Source organism: Megalobrama amblycephala, linkage group LG7 (assembly GCF_018812025.1).
Source record: "Megalobrama amblycephala isolate DHTTF-2021 linkage group LG7, ASM1881202v1, whole genome shotgun sequence".
In the NCBI taxonomy this organism is placed as follows: domain Eukaryota; kingdom Metazoa; phylum Chordata; class Actinopteri; order Cypriniformes; family Xenocyprididae; genus Megalobrama; species Megalobrama amblycephala.
Window position 1 is genome coordinate 21,364,806 of NC_063050.1, and position 17,494 is coordinate 21,382,299.

The 17,494-nt window shown below is 37.9% G+C and overlaps 1 protein-coding gene across 4 annotated transcripts; it reads left to right on the plus strand.

Annotated features, from left to right (window-relative positions):
• Nucleotides 1-106: 106 nt before the first annotated feature.
• septin3 (septin 3) lies at nucleotides 107-16,907 on the plus strand. Of its 4 annotated transcripts, none has more exons than XM_048196508.1 (10): nucleotides 107-126; nucleotides 5,951-6,190; nucleotides 6,281-6,409; nucleotides 10,021-10,102; nucleotides 10,657-10,794; nucleotides 13,143-13,260; nucleotides 13,342-13,437; nucleotides 13,567-13,663; nucleotides 14,979-15,030; nucleotides 15,657-16,907. In XM_048196508.1, the coding sequence occupies exons 2-10, from the start codon at nucleotides 5,953-5,955 to the stop codon at nucleotides 15,790-15,792; spliced, it is 1,086 nt and encodes a 361-aa protein (XP_048052465.1). In that variant the 5' UTR covers nucleotides 107-126; nucleotides 5,951-5,952; the 3' UTR covers nucleotides 15,793-16,907. The 4 variants fall into 4 exon arrangements, with proteins under 4 accessions (XP_048052465.1, XP_048052468.1, XP_048052469.1 ...); XM_048196511.1 differs by lacking the exon at nucleotides 107-126 and adding an exon at nucleotides 3,692-3,805; XM_048196512.1 differs by lacking the exon at nucleotides 107-126 and adding an exon at nucleotides 3,838-4,417.
• Nucleotides 16,908-17,494: the final 587 nt, after the last annotated feature.

Sequence of the window (17,494 nt, forward strand, 5' to 3'; positions counted from 1 at the left end):
TTAGAGAAGTAACCCACCCGTGGTTAAGAGAGCAAGAAGACCCCCCACCATTACAGCCATCTGTAGCCGCAGGCATGAGGAGTGGAGCTGACGTACAGTCCTGCCCTGAAGAATGCGTGTCTACAGGTGAGTGCAAAGACAAATTACTGGAATTGCATTAGAAGGATTGTATATAAAGACTCAAGACATCCCAAATATAGTATACACAGCAGTCTCATATAAATTTTGTATAAACAATCTTAGCATATAAAATATTACGTATCAGAGAGTAGTGCATGTTTGGGCGAGAATAACACTTCTCATATTTAGGGTTATGGATTTGAAACTCATTAAGCCTAAATATTTTACTTTGGTGCATAATATGATACTTCAAATTGACACATCAATTCACGTGGCAACAAGCAACCATCCAGAACACTGTAGCAACTGCATCAGCGTTTAAAAATCGCTCACTTTAGCACCTGAATTGCACTGACCTGGCAAAATGAACAAGCACCACTTGCATATTTGTCTGGAATCTGATACTGGCCTGCAACTCTAATATTTATGAATGTATACAGTTATCACTAATTGTGAGTAAGTGGGAAAGATATCACAACCAGCATATGTGTGTCATCAGGGCCTTAAATTAAAACTTGCTAAGTATATGATATACTCGGCTAGTATATGAAATAGTGTCAATGGCCAGTTGTAACAACGCAAAATTGTGAGAACATGAATGTGAACAAATGTGAACGACGCTTGGGACAGTTGACGAGGCAGTGTTGTATCGTCACGAAAGTTTAAGCCTTGCCAATTTAAATATTCAAGCTCAAGAATACGCAAAAGGGAACACAATTTGTTATTCACATGCTGTGTGGGAAGTTTTTTGTGCGCGAACATCCGCAGCATGCGCCCAGAAAGCCGCATCTCAGACAGTGCGCGAATACTGAGTACTGAATCTCTTTCATGTCTTCATGAGCTTGAACAGACATATTCAAACAAAATAATGTCAACAGTGTTGGGGAAAGTTACTTTTAAAAGTAATGCATTACAATACTGTGTTACTCCCTAAAAAAGTAACTAATTGCATTACTTTGTTACTTTTTATAAAAACTAATGCGTTAAATTTTTGCATTACTTTTTCTCACCTTGGCTGGGCTTGCTTCTTTTCTTTTTTCTTTTTTAATAACAACAAAAAAAGTACTATTTTTGGCAAATGTGATGATATTACGTAGCGGCTGTGACCCCGTTTGCACAGGAAGCATGCCTTGCAACCATGGAGACATTTGTGAGAGATGCTGCGTAATATCATTGCGCCTGCTGCACCCATGGTACGGCAGCAAAGTTTCTTGATTATTACGCCGGAATGAGAGTTTAGTTCCTAGCCATATCGGCCTAGAAAATCGCAACTTTTCATTTTCCGTCAGTCTTAGTACACGATGTAACTACAGAAGAGTCAAGATTTAAATAGGAAAAATATTGAATATCTTTGGTCATTTTTGAGGGAGATGCTAACGGTCTCATCAGATTCAATGAACTATGCTAAGCTATGTTAAAAGTGGTACCGCCAGACCTGGAGATGGATTCGAAAACGGTAAAACTCTACAGTTTAACTCTTGGGGAGTTGGAAAATGAGCCTATTTTCAAAAAAAGTAGAGTGTTCCTTTAAAGGTGCCCTTGAATGAAAAATTGAATTTATCTTGGCATAGTCAAATAACAAGAGTTCAGTACATGGAAATGACATACAGTGAGTCTCAAACTCCATTGTTTCCTCCTTCTTATATAAATCTAATTTGTTTAAAAGACCTCCGAAGAACAGGCAAATCTCAACATAACACCGACTGTTATGTAACAGTTGGGGTGAACGCCCCAATATTTGCATATGCCAGCCCATGTTCCCAACATTATAAAAGGCATTAGACAAGGGCAGCCAGTAACGTCTGGATCTGCACAGGTGAATCAACAGACTAGGTAAGCAAGCAAGGACAATAGCAAAAAATGGCAGATGGAGCGATAATAACTGACATGATCCATGATTACATGATATTTTTAGTGATATTTGTAAATTGTCTTTCTAAATGTTTCGTTAGCATGTTGCTAATGTACTGTTAAATGTGGTTAAAGTTACCATCGTTTCTTACTGTATTCACGGAGACAAGAGCCGTCGCTATTTTCATTTTTAATACATAAACACAACTTCATTCTTTATAAATCTCTCCAACAGTGTAGCATTAGCCGTTAGCCACGGAGCACAGCCTCAAATTCATTCAGAATCAAATGTAAACAATATAACAGTATACAATACTCACATAATCCGACGCATGCATGACGAACACTTTGTAAAGATCCATTCTGAGGGTTATATTAGCTGTGTGAACTTTGTTTATGCACTGTTCAAGGCAAGCGTGAGCTCCGTAGGCGTGGAGCACGAGAATTAAAGGGCCAGTAGCCCTGAATCGGCTCATTTATAATGATGCCCCAAAATAGGCAGTTAAAAAAATGAATTAAAAAAAAATCTATGGGGTATTTTGAGCTGAAACTTCAAAGACACATTCAGGGGACACCTTAGACTTATATTACATCTTTTTAAAAAAAGTTCTAGGGCACCTTTAAGGCTCTTTCACACCAAAAGTGAAATGAGAAAGCCTCAGGCTGAAGGAAATGCATATTTACGCCTGTACAGTAGAGGGTGCAGCTCAAACAAACCTTTCAGCTGTGCTGCCATTCTGGAATAAAGAAGAATAGCATACTGGAGAAGGACGTTCAACACTCTTATTTCTAAATATAATCTAAAGTATTTTTGCTCATTAGTATGGTTGACTTAGATCATTGAAGGTCGGCAGCAAAGACATTATTGATTAATAAAGTGAGATTAAATATATAAAGTGTGTTTGTGTAATTTAATATACTTAATTATTACAGGTTTGCATAAAATTCTGAGATTACATTTCACTGTTTTTTTTTCTTTTTCATTTTGAGGAATACTGAATGTTTTCATGCAAGTGAGATGAGTAAATTCATGTTCACATTTAGTCTAGAACTACAATAACCATCACGTTCACACAGCGAACACAACACCTCTGCACTTTATTTCTCTCAACATGGGGACAGGAGAGCTGTTAGTCAATAAATGTGAAAAAGTAACTTGCGCTACTTATTTGAAAAAGTAACAGATATTTTGTTGTAAAATGAAAAAGTAATGCATTACTTTACTAGTTGCTTGAAAAAGTAATCTGATTATGTAACTCAAGTTACTTGTAATGCATTACCCCCAACACTGTATGTCAAAAAACAAATGACAAAGAACAATCACTCATTGCTCTTGACTGATTGTCATTTTAATAAGGATTAATCTTCCGGTTTCTAACCTGGCTGGTAAAAAATATTTATAGCCGGTAAATTTTCTTAAGCCACCAGCCAAAAAAGTTAGTTTTAGGCCCTGTATGTGACTGCTCTTTGGGATCATGTGACATAAACATTGGTGATTAGACTGTGATGTCACTGTCCTAAAGGGTAAATGCTCAAGAATCAATATATATGAACCTTAGAAACCCAAATAATTATGAGTATACAAAGTATTTGTTGAATATAATCCACAATACAAATGACAAAGGACAAACTGTAAATGGTAGCATGCGCAATGGGCACTCTGCCTTATCATCAAGCACAGGCCTGTCTAAACACATTGAGATAACCCTGTTATGAGGTAAAAGCCACACTGACGCTCAACGGCTCTTCAGTGGCGACAGCATACGCCACAAACACTCTACATGTGAACAGAGCGCATGAGACAGGCAGGCACAGGACTACAAAGCCGTGTAATGTGAGTTTTGATGACATAAGAAAGGTGCAAATTAAAATTAAAGTTATGTGGTATTGTGAGTTTAGGTTCAATCGAAACAGACTTTATTTCCATAATATGATGTATATCAGGATATTTAATGAGAACAGAATGTAGGATGAAGAGGAGAATTGGAAAATAAGTATGAAGTAAATAATTATTTTGCTCCATAAACATTACATTTAGGGAAATGTATTCTTTTGATAGTCATATATTTTGGAAACGGAAAAACGAGAGTCGCGTTGTTTTACACTAGTCACCAGTCCTGTAATTAATCATAAGACACAGCCTATTTTTTCTGCTTGATAGGCTACATGCAACGGTAAATATTTAAGTGGCCTATATAAATAATTGTACAAACAAGCTAAAACAATCACAGACAGTTAAATATCAGAGTGTCGGAAAAATACCAAAAATCACCCTACGACCCGAATCCCTAATTTCAGCTCGACCCGCGCACTGAGCATGCGCGCTGCATCCCCCAGTCTCCCGTTAGTTTCCTTGGTAACGAAAAAAAGGGTGGAGGAAGGAATGAGGTGCATCGAGCTGCGAATAGAAAGGCGAGAGACAGAGTGAAAGAAAAGAGGGAGAGAGGTACCTGAACACATGATCATTCCCTAACGCCTGTTCAACTACTGCCTTAGCCTACTTATACTTTAATAGACTGTAAAACAGCGGAGAGGGGCAGAAAAAAGGACGAAAATAAAACACATCCTGCGATCGCTACAAAAACAGAAATTGGTAAGTGGGAAGATTACTCGTTATCACACGAATCCCTCTGAGGTAAATACACGAACAAATGGGGGATTATGAGTGCATGTACCCACCTATGCTTATGTTTGGTTTCCACGTGATTTATAAACAGCTAGAAACGTTTAAAATGCGAGTAATATTATTATTATTCTCTACAAAAAGACGCACATCACGCAGTGTCGCTTGAAGGAAATGTCTCGTGTTGTGTGTACGTTGGTGTTCAAAGAGCGTCTTAGTGCGTGGGAAAGGTCGAGCCGTGGGTGATTAATCCGATAAAGAGATTTGTTGAGTGCTTCTGTAATAATTCATTATTTGTTGCTTATTTGGGTGGCATATGGTGTTAATATAGGCCGACAACTCAGTTGAGCATTTAAAGTGGACTAGGCTGGGAAATAGGAGCACTAAAACATAATAACATACACAGGTTTTTTGTCTTTCTGAGCCAAATTATTCACTGTTGTCCACATATTGTACATGCAAAACAGAGTAGGGAAGAGTGGGGAAAGCTGTACTTAAATTGTCCTTTAGGGAAGAAGAAATATGACTTAAATTAGGTAAAATTATTATTTCAAGATTTCTGCTATACAGTGTAATTTGAAAATAGCATATGACATAGGGCCATATGGCTTCTCAAAAATATTAATATAGATATTAATGTAAACAACAATATAATAAGTCTTATTTTGCCTTTAAAAGTTTAATATTTAGAATATTTGAATGTAGTTATACCACTTGCATTTAAAATAATATTATCAACTAATATTGTTATAAAAAAAGAAAATTAAATTGTATTTCGCTGCATTTTTTTGCATTTAAAAGTTGTATTCAGAATATGTTATATAGTGTTTGTATTTTAAATAAAAGTATTTTAAATAATTTCAAATAAATTATTATCACAAATATAATTTTAATGTAAACAAAACTATTTTAAAGTTTATTAATTGCATTTAAAAGTTTACTATTCAGAATATTTGAAGGTAGTTATATATTTTGTGGTAGGATTTGTAGTAGTACATTTGTCTGACACACTTTATCTTTTAATAATTTACGATTAATCTTTAGCCAAATAATTTGCATGGTTGTACAAATAGGCAATTCACCAACATGTCTGAAATGTATTTTTTTCACATGGATACATGCTTTTGACACAAAATTAATTGTACCTGCTATGTAGAATACTTTCACATGCAAAAACATTTTTAGCATAAAAAAAATGCTCATCAATTTTCTCATGTGCAGCACCTTAAATATGTCCACCACATGACAAAAACTATGCACAGTTTGCTAGAGTCAAAGGTGGCACAGAATTTATAGTGTAATAACATCTAGCCTGATTAAATCTATTGAATGTTTATCATTCACTTTTTCACACAGACATGTCAGAAATTGTGCCCCCTGAAGTGAGACCTAAACCTGCCGTCCCAGCTAAGCCCTCTCATGTGGCACCACCCTCTAGCACTCCCTTTTTGCCTTCACCCCAAGGAACAGGGGGTGAAGGTCAAGGGTCAGGTCGAGGATCTGCATTGCTTGGATACATCGGAATAGACACCATCATTGAGCAGATGCGGAAGAAGACAATGAAGACAGGCTTTGACTTCAACATCATGGTGGTTGGTGGGTGGGAGAGTGATTAAGTTTCTGTTTTTATAGTTTTTCCCGATTAACTGTTGTTTCTTACAATTTCTCCTTGCTTTCTCTCTCCAGGTCAGAGTGGTCTTGGGAAGTCCACTTTAGTGAATACTCTCTTCAAGTCACAGGTGAGCAGGAGGAGCACAGGCTGGAGTCGTGATGAGAAGATTCCAAAGACTGTGGAGATCAAATCTGTCTCGCATGGTAAGAGCATATCGATCATGACTTCTAAACATGTAACAGTGTCTCAAAAAAAGTGAATAACCCAATATGGCGGAATAGGGGGACTCATGTTTGCCTCGTTTGCGTTTATATTGTTTTCTTACTTGCACAATTATTTAAAGTATATATCATTATAGAGCTGCACGATTCTGGATAAAATGAGAATCACGATTTTTTTGGTTTCAAATAGAGATCACGAATCTCACACAATTCTGAATATACAACTAAGCAAAATAACATGTAATTTACTAGAGGTTCTGACAAAATATTAAGTGCTGGAAAATGTTTGAATTATTTAAAAAATGGTTATGAATGAATTCAATGACTCATTAATAAATACTTGTTTCATTACTGAATGAATTGATATTTTTGAAAGAATCATTCAATGACAAATACATTTTTTAACGGTCACTTGTCACCACCTAGTGGAATAAGATGTAATAGATTCAACCGTTATTTAACACGCCAAGTAAGTTTCAAAGTGGTTTGCTCTATTTTGATCACTATTGTAGACATCATTGTTTATATACTAACTTTAAACTTTTCTCTCAGTACTTCTGTGATAATTTGAATATTTGTAACACTGAAATAGCTACTGTGTGGTTCAAAACTGCTCTCTCTGGCAGCATAAACACAGATTTGAATGTTTCAGTAGGATTTTGTCAAAGGTTTAAAAAATGCGGGCGAATCGTTGTCATTAATAAAATAAGATTGCGTGGGTGCTTGAGTCGAGATTGTGATCTTTTTATGATTAATTGTGCAGCTCTAGATCATTATATTATTTACAATACACAGCATGGATTTTAATGATATTTTTAAGGGGGGGAAATCCTTCATGAGTTCTGCCTATGGTTGTACTTGCATGACTGACATAGCTTCCCGAGAGGCATTTCAAAGATGGCTGCTGAGTGAAATTGTCACAGGAAGCTGCAGGCAAATAGACAAGGAAGAAGAATATAATCCAAAACGTAGTTTATTTAGTGAACACACAGAAGAACGGGTAGCAACACTGACACCTTGACATTAACAATACCGGACAATGAACTGAAATGACAAACAGCTGTGAGGGTGATTGGTGTCCATGGTGACTGATGAGTGGCGGGAACTTAGAACAAAGAAGCACATGACAACCAAAAACATCTAAGGGAGGGCCGGAGGGGGTTCTGGAGGTGGATGGAGTGACGGTGATGGAGTGGTGAAGGGAGGACAACGAACCCCTGGCGGCGTTGGTGGTGGACGGCCGATGGCGCAGACCAAGAGCTCCCCAGAACCGACAGTCCATGGCAAAGTCGAGGAGCCCAGATGGTGTTGGGCGGACTGACGGCATCTGGGGGATGACCGACGGAGACTCGGCAGGTGGATCCAGGGGCGCAGACAGAAAGCCGGCGAACTCCCTCAACGTCGCAGGCTTAGGAGACCCTGGCGACGTCATGGCGACGATCAACGAAGGTGGAACTGGAGATCTCGAGGGCTGAGGTGACGCCGAGGGGAAGGAGGAAGCCCCTGTAGCTGTAGGGGTGGAGGGACGGAGTGGAACGAACGGCCTGCAAGTCCGTGGCGGAAGAGGTGGGACGAGTAACCAAGGGGCAGCCGGCCGGATGAGGGAGACCGGAGGAGCCGTCAGTCGGAGGGTCTCCGGTGGAACCGAAGGTGGGAGGAGCCTGGACGGAGCCAGCAGGTCGACAGGCAAAGATGGAGCGAAGAGGTCGATGGTGGGAGGTGCGCCACAGGATCCTCTTGCCTGGGCACTGCTGATGGATGTACGACCTGCGGCATGACGTCACAGGGATTCCCCGGAGACGGCGCAGGGCTGTGGCCATCCGGCAGCGATGGGACTGGAGGACTGGCTGAGCACTGCGGTGACGTCAGCGTGGGCAGAGCAACGGTAAGGAAGACAGAGTTCATTGTGTAGTCCATAGAAAATGCCGCCGATGATGATACCGGGTGGGATCAATCAGCCAGTCCTCCCTCTCCGTGGTCGTCTCTCCCTCGTCCACAGATGTCGTGGGCTCACGCTCCTGGTTAGACGTTAGCTGAGAATCCTCCTCCGGGGTGAGGGTCACCACTGTCCGCGTAGATTCGGGCTCAGGTTGACGCGTTGTGGTTGGGGTTAACTCTCCGTCTGCGTGGGGATCTCACACGAGTACTCCGCGGTCCCTGGGGACGATCAGGGCTCTGGGTCTGGCGGTGCTCTGGACCGGGGATGGACACTCTCCAGACACTGGATGATGGCTTCTTTCCAGTTGAGTCCGGAGGTGTCTGGGAGGTCCATGGGATGATGATAGTTTGCCCCCATCCAGAACAACGACTTCAGTGTCTCGTCGCCGTAGGGGCAGGTGAGGGCAAGATGAACAAAGTTCTGAGTGAACAAACAAAAATCGTGGCTCAAACTTATTTGTGTAATCCATTTTAGGTCTGGTATTCTATCACGGGCAGCTGCAGGCAAATAGACGAGGAAAAAGAAGATAATCTAAAACGTAGTTTATTTAGTGAACACACAGAATAACGGGTAGCAACACTCACACCTTGACATTAACAATACTGGCGGACAACGAACTGAACACAGGAAGGAACTAAAAAACAAAATGTAAATGACAAACAGCTGTGAGGGTGATTGGTGTCCATGGTGACTGATGAGTGGCGGGAACTTAGAACAAAGAAGCACATGACAACCAAAACAAACAGGATGAGACAGTGACTGTGACAGAAATGACTTGCCTTAAAGGGACTTTGGGTTTTATCCACTGTTTTCTATAGGACAGACCTTGATAGAAATAGACATCGTGGGATAATTAAGAAAGACTCAGTTAGTGCCTGCTTATGTAATCAGTACATCAGGGCCTGTAGCACAGTGGGGACCTATAGCACAGGTGCTTATTAGTAAGATGTGTCTAGACTGGCATATGTTGTGCCCAGGGCAAGTTAGGAGGCCAGCTGATGGTGAATCCCCTAGGTAAGTCAACATCTGGCAAACTAAATGATATGCATCCAAATGGAGTTCAGAAAAAAATCACTAACAGGTTAGATATTAAATATATTTCAGGTTTTAACCTTGTGTAGACCCCTGTGGGATATTGTTCTGAAAGTTGTAGGATGTGTAAATGGGTGTCTTTAGAAATCTGGTGGAAATCAGCATTACATTGTGTCTGGATAAACATGTCTGAATTAAAGGTATAGTTCACCCAAAAATGACAACTCTGTCATTTACTCGGGATATTTCGAGACTCAAACCTGTAAGTAAATGCGGTTGTCAATCCCAAAAAACTGACAGTGTGTGAACGTGGTCTAAGTTTTGGTTACCTGGACTTTCAATGGAGCTAGAGAAACCTTTTAGGTTACATTAATACATTTTTTTTAATTATTTGTGTTTCGAAGATTAACCAAAGTCTTGTAGGTTTAGAATGACATGAGGGTGAGTAAATAATTACAGAGTTTTAATTTTTTTGGTGAACTATACCTTTAAGAATGTTATCTTGTGACATTGGACCACTGTATCCTGTCTGATCCCATGTTATACTCTGGTATTTAAACAGAAAGAATCACTGTAATCTAACATGCTGCATTTGTAGCTGTGATAAATGTTGATTTTGCAGTGATTGAGGAAGGAGGGGTGAAGATGAAGTTAACAGTCGTTGATACACCAGGCTTTGGAGACCAAATCAACAATGATAATTGGTGAGTATTGTGTGATTTCTGTTCAATCCAGAGGACTGATAGCTAGTTTCAATCAATTTAGTTTTTGCAAATTATCCAAAATGCATCCTGCATCACTGCATATGGGGAACAGAGGACATGAATTTATGTCAGCTGCTACTAAATGGCATCAAAAACACACTCAAATTGTGAGGGTCAGTGTTTTGACTTCCAGATTCGCACTTAATTTCCACAGACAAGAATCAGATTGTTGGTAGAGATGCCAAATGTGATTCTGGTTTGGCAGGTCGCCCTCAGCGATCACATCCAAGGGTCTCACTAAAGTGACAGTATTTTTCTGAGTCATACAAATGCCTCAGACAAAATGCTGCTGTGTTGGGTGTTGAATCTTCTGTTTTTGACTGTCATGAATAAACTAAGCATACCTAAACTTTAACACTGTTCTTTTACTGCCTTCACAAAGAAAAATTCCAGTATGTTTTTTTCTATTTGGTTTAATTTTGTTTCAAAGTTTCATGTACTCTAACATAACTCTCCACATGCCACAACGTTGATTTATTCCTTTTTGTTCTTAGCTGGGAGCCCATATCCAAATACATCAATGAACAATATGAGAAGTTTTTAAAGGAAGAAGTCAACATTGCTCGCAAGAAACGCATCCCTGATACCCGAGTGCACTGCTGCTTGTACTTCATATCCCCAACTGGACACTCGTGAGTTTACATGTTTTACTTTATCACATATACCATGTAAAACAGCTCACATAGTGTGTATACTTTTAAAAAGAGTACTTATTACAGAAATAATATACTTTAAAAGAATACTTATGTTTGAACTGAATGTAATGTTTTCAGACACTTAACTGCATGTTATCTGCAATTAAATGAATATTATAGTTTACATTCATATCAAATACAATTAGTTGACCTTAAGAGTGCTTTTCTGACTTAAGTACATCTTTTATTTCATAATTACTTCTATTGTCTTTTAAATATAGTTAAAGCATATTGCAGAATGTACTGAAAAGCATTTTACTACATTTAAAATATTAAAGGTGCCCTAGAATCAAAAATTGAATTTACCTTGGCATAGTTGAATAACAAGAGTTCAGTACATGGAAAAGACATACATTGAGTTTCAAACTCCATTGCTTCCTCCTTCTTATGTAAATCCCATTTGTTTAAAAGACTTCCAAAAAACAGGCGAATCTCAACATAACACCGACTGTTACGTAACAGTCGGGATCATTAATATGTACGCCCCAATATTTGCATATGCCAGCCCATGTTCAAGGCATTACACAAGGGCAGCCAGTATTAACGTCTGGATGTGCACAGCTGAATCATCAGACTAGGTAAGCAAGCAAGAACAATAGTGAAAAATGGCAGATGGAGCAATAATAAATGACATGATCCATGATTACATGATATTTTTAGTGATATTTGTGAGTTGTCTTTCTAAATGTTTAGTTAGCATGTTGCTAATGTACTGTTAAATGTGGTTAAATTTACCATCGTTTCTTACTGTATTCACGGAGACAAGAGAGCCATCGCTATTTTCATTTTTAAACACTTGCAGTCTGTATAATGCATAAACACAACTTAATTCTTTATAAATCTATCCAACAGTGTGTAATGTTAGCTTTAGCCACGCAGCATAGCCTCAAAGTCATTCAGAATCAAATGTAAACATCCAAATAAATAATATACTCACATGATCCGACGCATGCATGCAGTATGCATGACGAACATCTTGTAAAGATCCATTTGAGGGTTATATTAGCTGTGTGAACTTTGTAAATGCACTGTATTATAGTCGAGAGCTGGGGGGGGCAGGGAGTGCGCGATTTAAAGGGGCCGCGCGCTGAATCAGTGCATAGTTAATGATGCCCCAAAATAGGCAGTTAAAAAAATTAATTTAAAAAATCTATGGGGTATTTTGAGCTGAAACTTCACAGACACATTCAGGGGACACCTTAGACTTATATTACATCTTGTAAAAACTGGTTCTAGGGCACCTTTAACTTTAAATGTAATATTGAATAACACACAGCAGTTAAAATTATAATCAAGTACTTTGTGTCAGTCAACATATCAAAGTAAGTTTACTTAAAAGCATGAAGAGCTTTTAAAGTGTCCTTGAATTCTTTTAATTTAAAAATAATTACACAGTGCACGTTTTAGTGTACTTAAAGGGATAGTTCACCCAAAAATGTAAATTCTGTCATTTACTCATCCTCAAGTTCTTCCAAACCTGTATGAGTTTCTTTCTTCTGCTGAACACAAAAGAAGATATTTTGAAGAATGTCAGAAACCAAACAGTTGATAGACCCCATAGTATTTTTTTTTGTCCATACTATGGAACTCAATGGGGTCATTCAACTGTTTAGTTACCCACATTCTTCAAAATATCTTCTTTTGTGATTAGCAGAAGAAAGGAACTCATACAGGTTTGGAACAATATGAGGCTGAGTAAACGATGACACAATTTTCATTTTTGGGTGAACTATCCCTTTAACACTGTGTCTACGCTATCTAGCGCCTGTTGCAAAGCATTTGTCCTTCTTGCCAGTATGTCATAAATAGAACGAAGCATCGGTTTACTGTCTGAGATTTGTTGTTCACGTCACGCCACATCCAGCTTAGACAACATCACTGATTATAATGGGTTATACTGTCTTTTGTCGTGTCGCATCGTGCCGCCCGCGTCCGGTGTAGACACAGTGTAAGTGTGTTAAGAAATATAGTAATGTTAGTGTACTGTAGACAGCAATAAGACATCTGGGTTTCTGTGTGCTTCTTCAGAGTATTCACATCTCTTAACGTTCTTTTTATTATTTGTCAATAATCGAAAAAATGCTTGCAGTTGCAGATTTGTTAATTAAGTCAAGCCGCCGTGTTGATTTAAGACCATGTGCATGAGTGCTCCTCTTTCAGCCAGTAAAGTTCTGAATGCTTGAATGAGCTGCAGTAGTCAAACTGTGAACCTCAGGCAGATCAGTGTCCCTGTTATAAAATCTCATTATATCAGTCTATTAATCACACTTATTTCCCCTTCTCAGGCTTCGCCAATTGGATATTGAGTTCATGAAGCATCTGAGTCGTGTGGTCAACATTATTCCTGTCATTGCCAAATCGGACACACTCACTCTTGAAGAGAAAACTGAATTTAAACAAAAGGTGAGAATGAAAGACTGATTCACAGGGTGATTTATTATCAAGTTACACTGATTAACTAGAGTTTGCCATAATCCCTTGCAGGTGAGGAAGGAGCTGGAAGTGTGTGGGATCGAGTGTTATCCACAGAAAGAGTTTGATGAAGACATGGAGGATAAGAGTGATAATGATAAGATCAGGGTAAGGTCTCACATCTTGCATGTATGCTGTTCTTTTTCTTTACCTCATTCTTATCTCTTCTTTCATATCTCATCTGTTGGTCAATGTGTTTTCACATTATGTTTGTCCCATTAAATCTGTGCATTACAGGAGACAATGCCCTTTGCCGTGGTAGGAAGTGATAAAGAGTACCAGGTCAATGGCAAACGAGTTTTAGGGAGGAAGACAGCCTGGGGAATTGTGGAGGGTGAGTGGGCAGAATAATATTTATTTCAGTTCTATTAGATCAGGGATCGGCAACCTTTTTGTAATGAAGTGCCATTTTTAATTTTTCTAGTTAATCACTGTGCCATACCGACGCCCCCCCGTTGAAACCTGATGATAAAACATTACTTGATCAATTACAAACTAGCTTTTCCATAAAATATGTTTTAAATTTGTCAAAATCCTACAGGTTAGTTTGTTTCTGGGTTTAAATTAGACTTTGAATAACAGATTTCCAATGTGACCCTACTGAACCCCAATACGTGTGAATGGAGTTTGCACATCACCATTTTTTATTTATTTATTTTTTTTTTATTTAACCTTTATTTAACCAGGAAAGACTCACTGAGATTAAAAATCTCTTTCACAGGAGTGACCTGGCCAAAATGAGCAGCAAAACAATTTGTTTCGACACAGATTTACACCATACACACACAGTTAAAAACAATTACATTTCATTGAATCATCTTCCATTTGCCGGATGACTACTTTAAATTGATCCAAAGACAGCAAATTGTTTAAGTTCAATTTCAATTGAAGGTGATTCCAATCAAACGGGGTTGCATACACAAAAGCTTTCTTGCCAAGTTCATCGTTGTGATGTGTGTGAAATGCTAAAACACCTAAAATATTTGGGTAATTTTCCATATTTTTTTCTGTCCCTGCAGAAAATCAGCTTATGTTGCATTCAAAACATGGACCGAAATTGCTTCCAAGAGGATTATGTTTTAGGTTTATACAGTATATAGATTTGCACAAAATAATTCACACATGTGAACAAAAGGCATTTTAATCACTTTTTCTATCAGATGACACATTTTACTGTGTCCCTACAGGTGCTATTTGTCACCTTTTGACTTTTTATAATGAATTAAATTTCAAAATGTTACAAAAGCAAACATGTTTTCTGTCTGTTCTTAGCACTGTTTTACCCTGTTAGTACTTAGAGCAGGACAGCATCAATTTCCTAATAATCACATTTCAATGTAACTTCTTGAGGTACTTCATATAAAGAATATGACCTATTTTACAGTAAACCTTGTGCATTTGTACTTGTGTACATGCAGTGGTTCTCAGAGTGTGGGGCGCGCCCCCCAGGGGGGGCTTACAGGTACTGCAGGGGGGGAGAAAACTGATTTTGTCCAAAGAGGTCATTTTTATTATCACCATCTGGGGCGTCATATTTTTTAAAAGTTTAAAGGGGGGCATGATGACCAAAAAACTTTTAGAACTGCTGGTGTACAGTATATTGTTGTGTTGAATGTTTTCTGACAAAACAAGTTTTTTCATCCCTGTAGTTGAAAACCCAAATCACTGCGAATTCTCCTTGCTTCGTGATTTCATGATTAGGTGATGTATACAACTTTATTTTTATAACGATATTAATATTGTATTGTATTAACTACAATTCAAAAGTTGGGGTCAATGCGATTTTTTTGAAAGATATTAATATTCAGCAAGGATGCATTAAATCGATCAAAAGTGAGAGTAAAGACATTAATAATGTTACAGAAGATTTCTTTTTCAAATAAATGCTGTTATTCTGAATTTTCTATTCATGAAAACATGTATCACAGTTCCCTCAAAAATATCAACTGTTTTAACATTAATAATAATAAGAAGGATCATGTGACACTGAAGACTGGAGTAATGATGCTGAAAATTCAGCTTTGCATCACAGGAATATATTTTTTAATATATTGTTCAAATTAATTTCGATCAAATAAATGCAGCCTTAGTGAGCCTAAGAGATGACTTTTAAAAATCATATCATCCCCCAAATTTTGAACAGTATGCCTAGTGTATATAATATTATTTATTCAGTCATTTATTTATATATATATATATATATATATATATATATATATATATATATATATATATGTCAGTGTTTATTAATAATTTTAAAAATGCATGTTTGCAGTCTTTATGAAATATTTCCAAAAACACTAATTACGATGTTTTCATATACTCAGATCTCACCTCCAGGACCTAAAGGAGGTCACTCATAACATCCACTACGAGACGTACCGTGCCAAGAGGCTTAACGCTAACGGAGGTCTGCATCCCATCTCCTCCTCTGGCCACGACACACAAGAAAGCAACCTGTGAAGAAAAAAAAAACAAGCAGGATAGTAAGGATGCGAGAGGAGACAAAGATTCATCTTGTAATAATTCAACTGTGCATGTTCAGAAGATCTCATCGCTGTGGAGGTTTAGTCTTTATACTCCTTTTAACCCTTTGTGGAACTTGTCATCATCTCTTGTTGCACAACCTTTGAAAATTAGAAAAAGAGTTGCCCAGTTGCTCACTATGCTGTTTTTAGTGAGCTCGTGATAATTGTATCTTGTCCTCCGTCCTCTACTGCAACCTCTGTTAGACACATTTGAGCAGTTTAATATAGTCAGAAGGGGGATTGCACTGCCACTGCAATCTGCAGCTTACTCAACGGGCCTTATTTATTAAAACATTTAGCACACTTTTAGTACCTATGCCAATTGAACATACTCTAGTAAGCCTACTAACATGCAAAGTGTTTTAATAAGTGTCATCTCTTTGGCCCTATAAGGATTCAGCAGTGTTTCTCTAAGTACTTTTTACCTTTGCTGTGTAACTCTGCCAAAGCAAGTCTCAGAGGACTCTGAAGTGACCATTGAAGTATATTCCTACAGATCATTCCAAACAAGCGCAACAATTTAACGCATATCTGCGTTTACATTGCTTTCCAGTGGCCAATTAAACTTCAGGAAAAAACTGAAAGAACGCTGATTAAAAATGATCAGTTCCTTTTACAAATCAAGAAGTTTTCCTTCAGCACATTTTGTATGAGTCTGTCTGTTTGTGTGAATGAGTACAAAAGTTGCGTTTAACAAAGCTTTCTCATCATTTTGCCTATGGTAATAGTTATTTCTGCCTCGTGATGTAATTTTCCTTTTAATATCCCATGTGTGCCAATATTTCAAATTGTGTGTAATTACTTTTACATTACATTTCATCTCACAAAAGCATCTCTGCACAGATCGATACATTATGTAGGAATCTCTTACAGATTCATGCTGATCTTAAATCAGTTCACCATTCATCTTTTTCATATCACATTTAATTAATGCTGGTGTGGAATTATAAAACACCTTTGAACAATAATTATGAAGCATTATTTATATTGTATTTATGTTTTATTTATTACGATACTTATGTTTTAATTTAATAAACATGTTTGCCATGATTGCCTTGACTTTTTTTCGCATCTAAGAACAGTTGCCAGTTGTCTTTTTCTTTTTTGACAGTTCAGCAGTTATTTGTTTCTCTTGATGTATAAAACAGAAACGGAAAGAAAACTGTCGTCTCGGAATTTGCCAGTAGGGTGAGCTGTATGACAAAAGACTAATTTGCTTCAGTATTCACAAAGTCCACTGGGTGGCACGATACTGAATCGCAACAACACATCAGTTTACTCTATTCAGTTCACACAGCATTTTACTAGTCCATCCGAATTCTTGTCTTATGACTCATGTCAAATTCTGCAACTAGGTTTTGACTTAATAAAAACCCTTTTATAAGTGTCTGTTTAGATGAATCTTTTAAACTTGTCCTCATATTATCATGCACCTCCTTTGAGCGTGTTCTTTACGTGTTCCGCCTCGCTTGGTGACTCTTTAATAACCTCTGGCATTGAGTTAATTGATTTGAAGAGATATTCAATTTAACAGTGTTATTTATCGTGGCTTTTTATACGATACAGAAATACCGTCGTCTTTGTCTCTCCGAGTGTCGTTTCAGAGCTTTGTGCCTGGCTTGAAAAAGGAGGCGGAG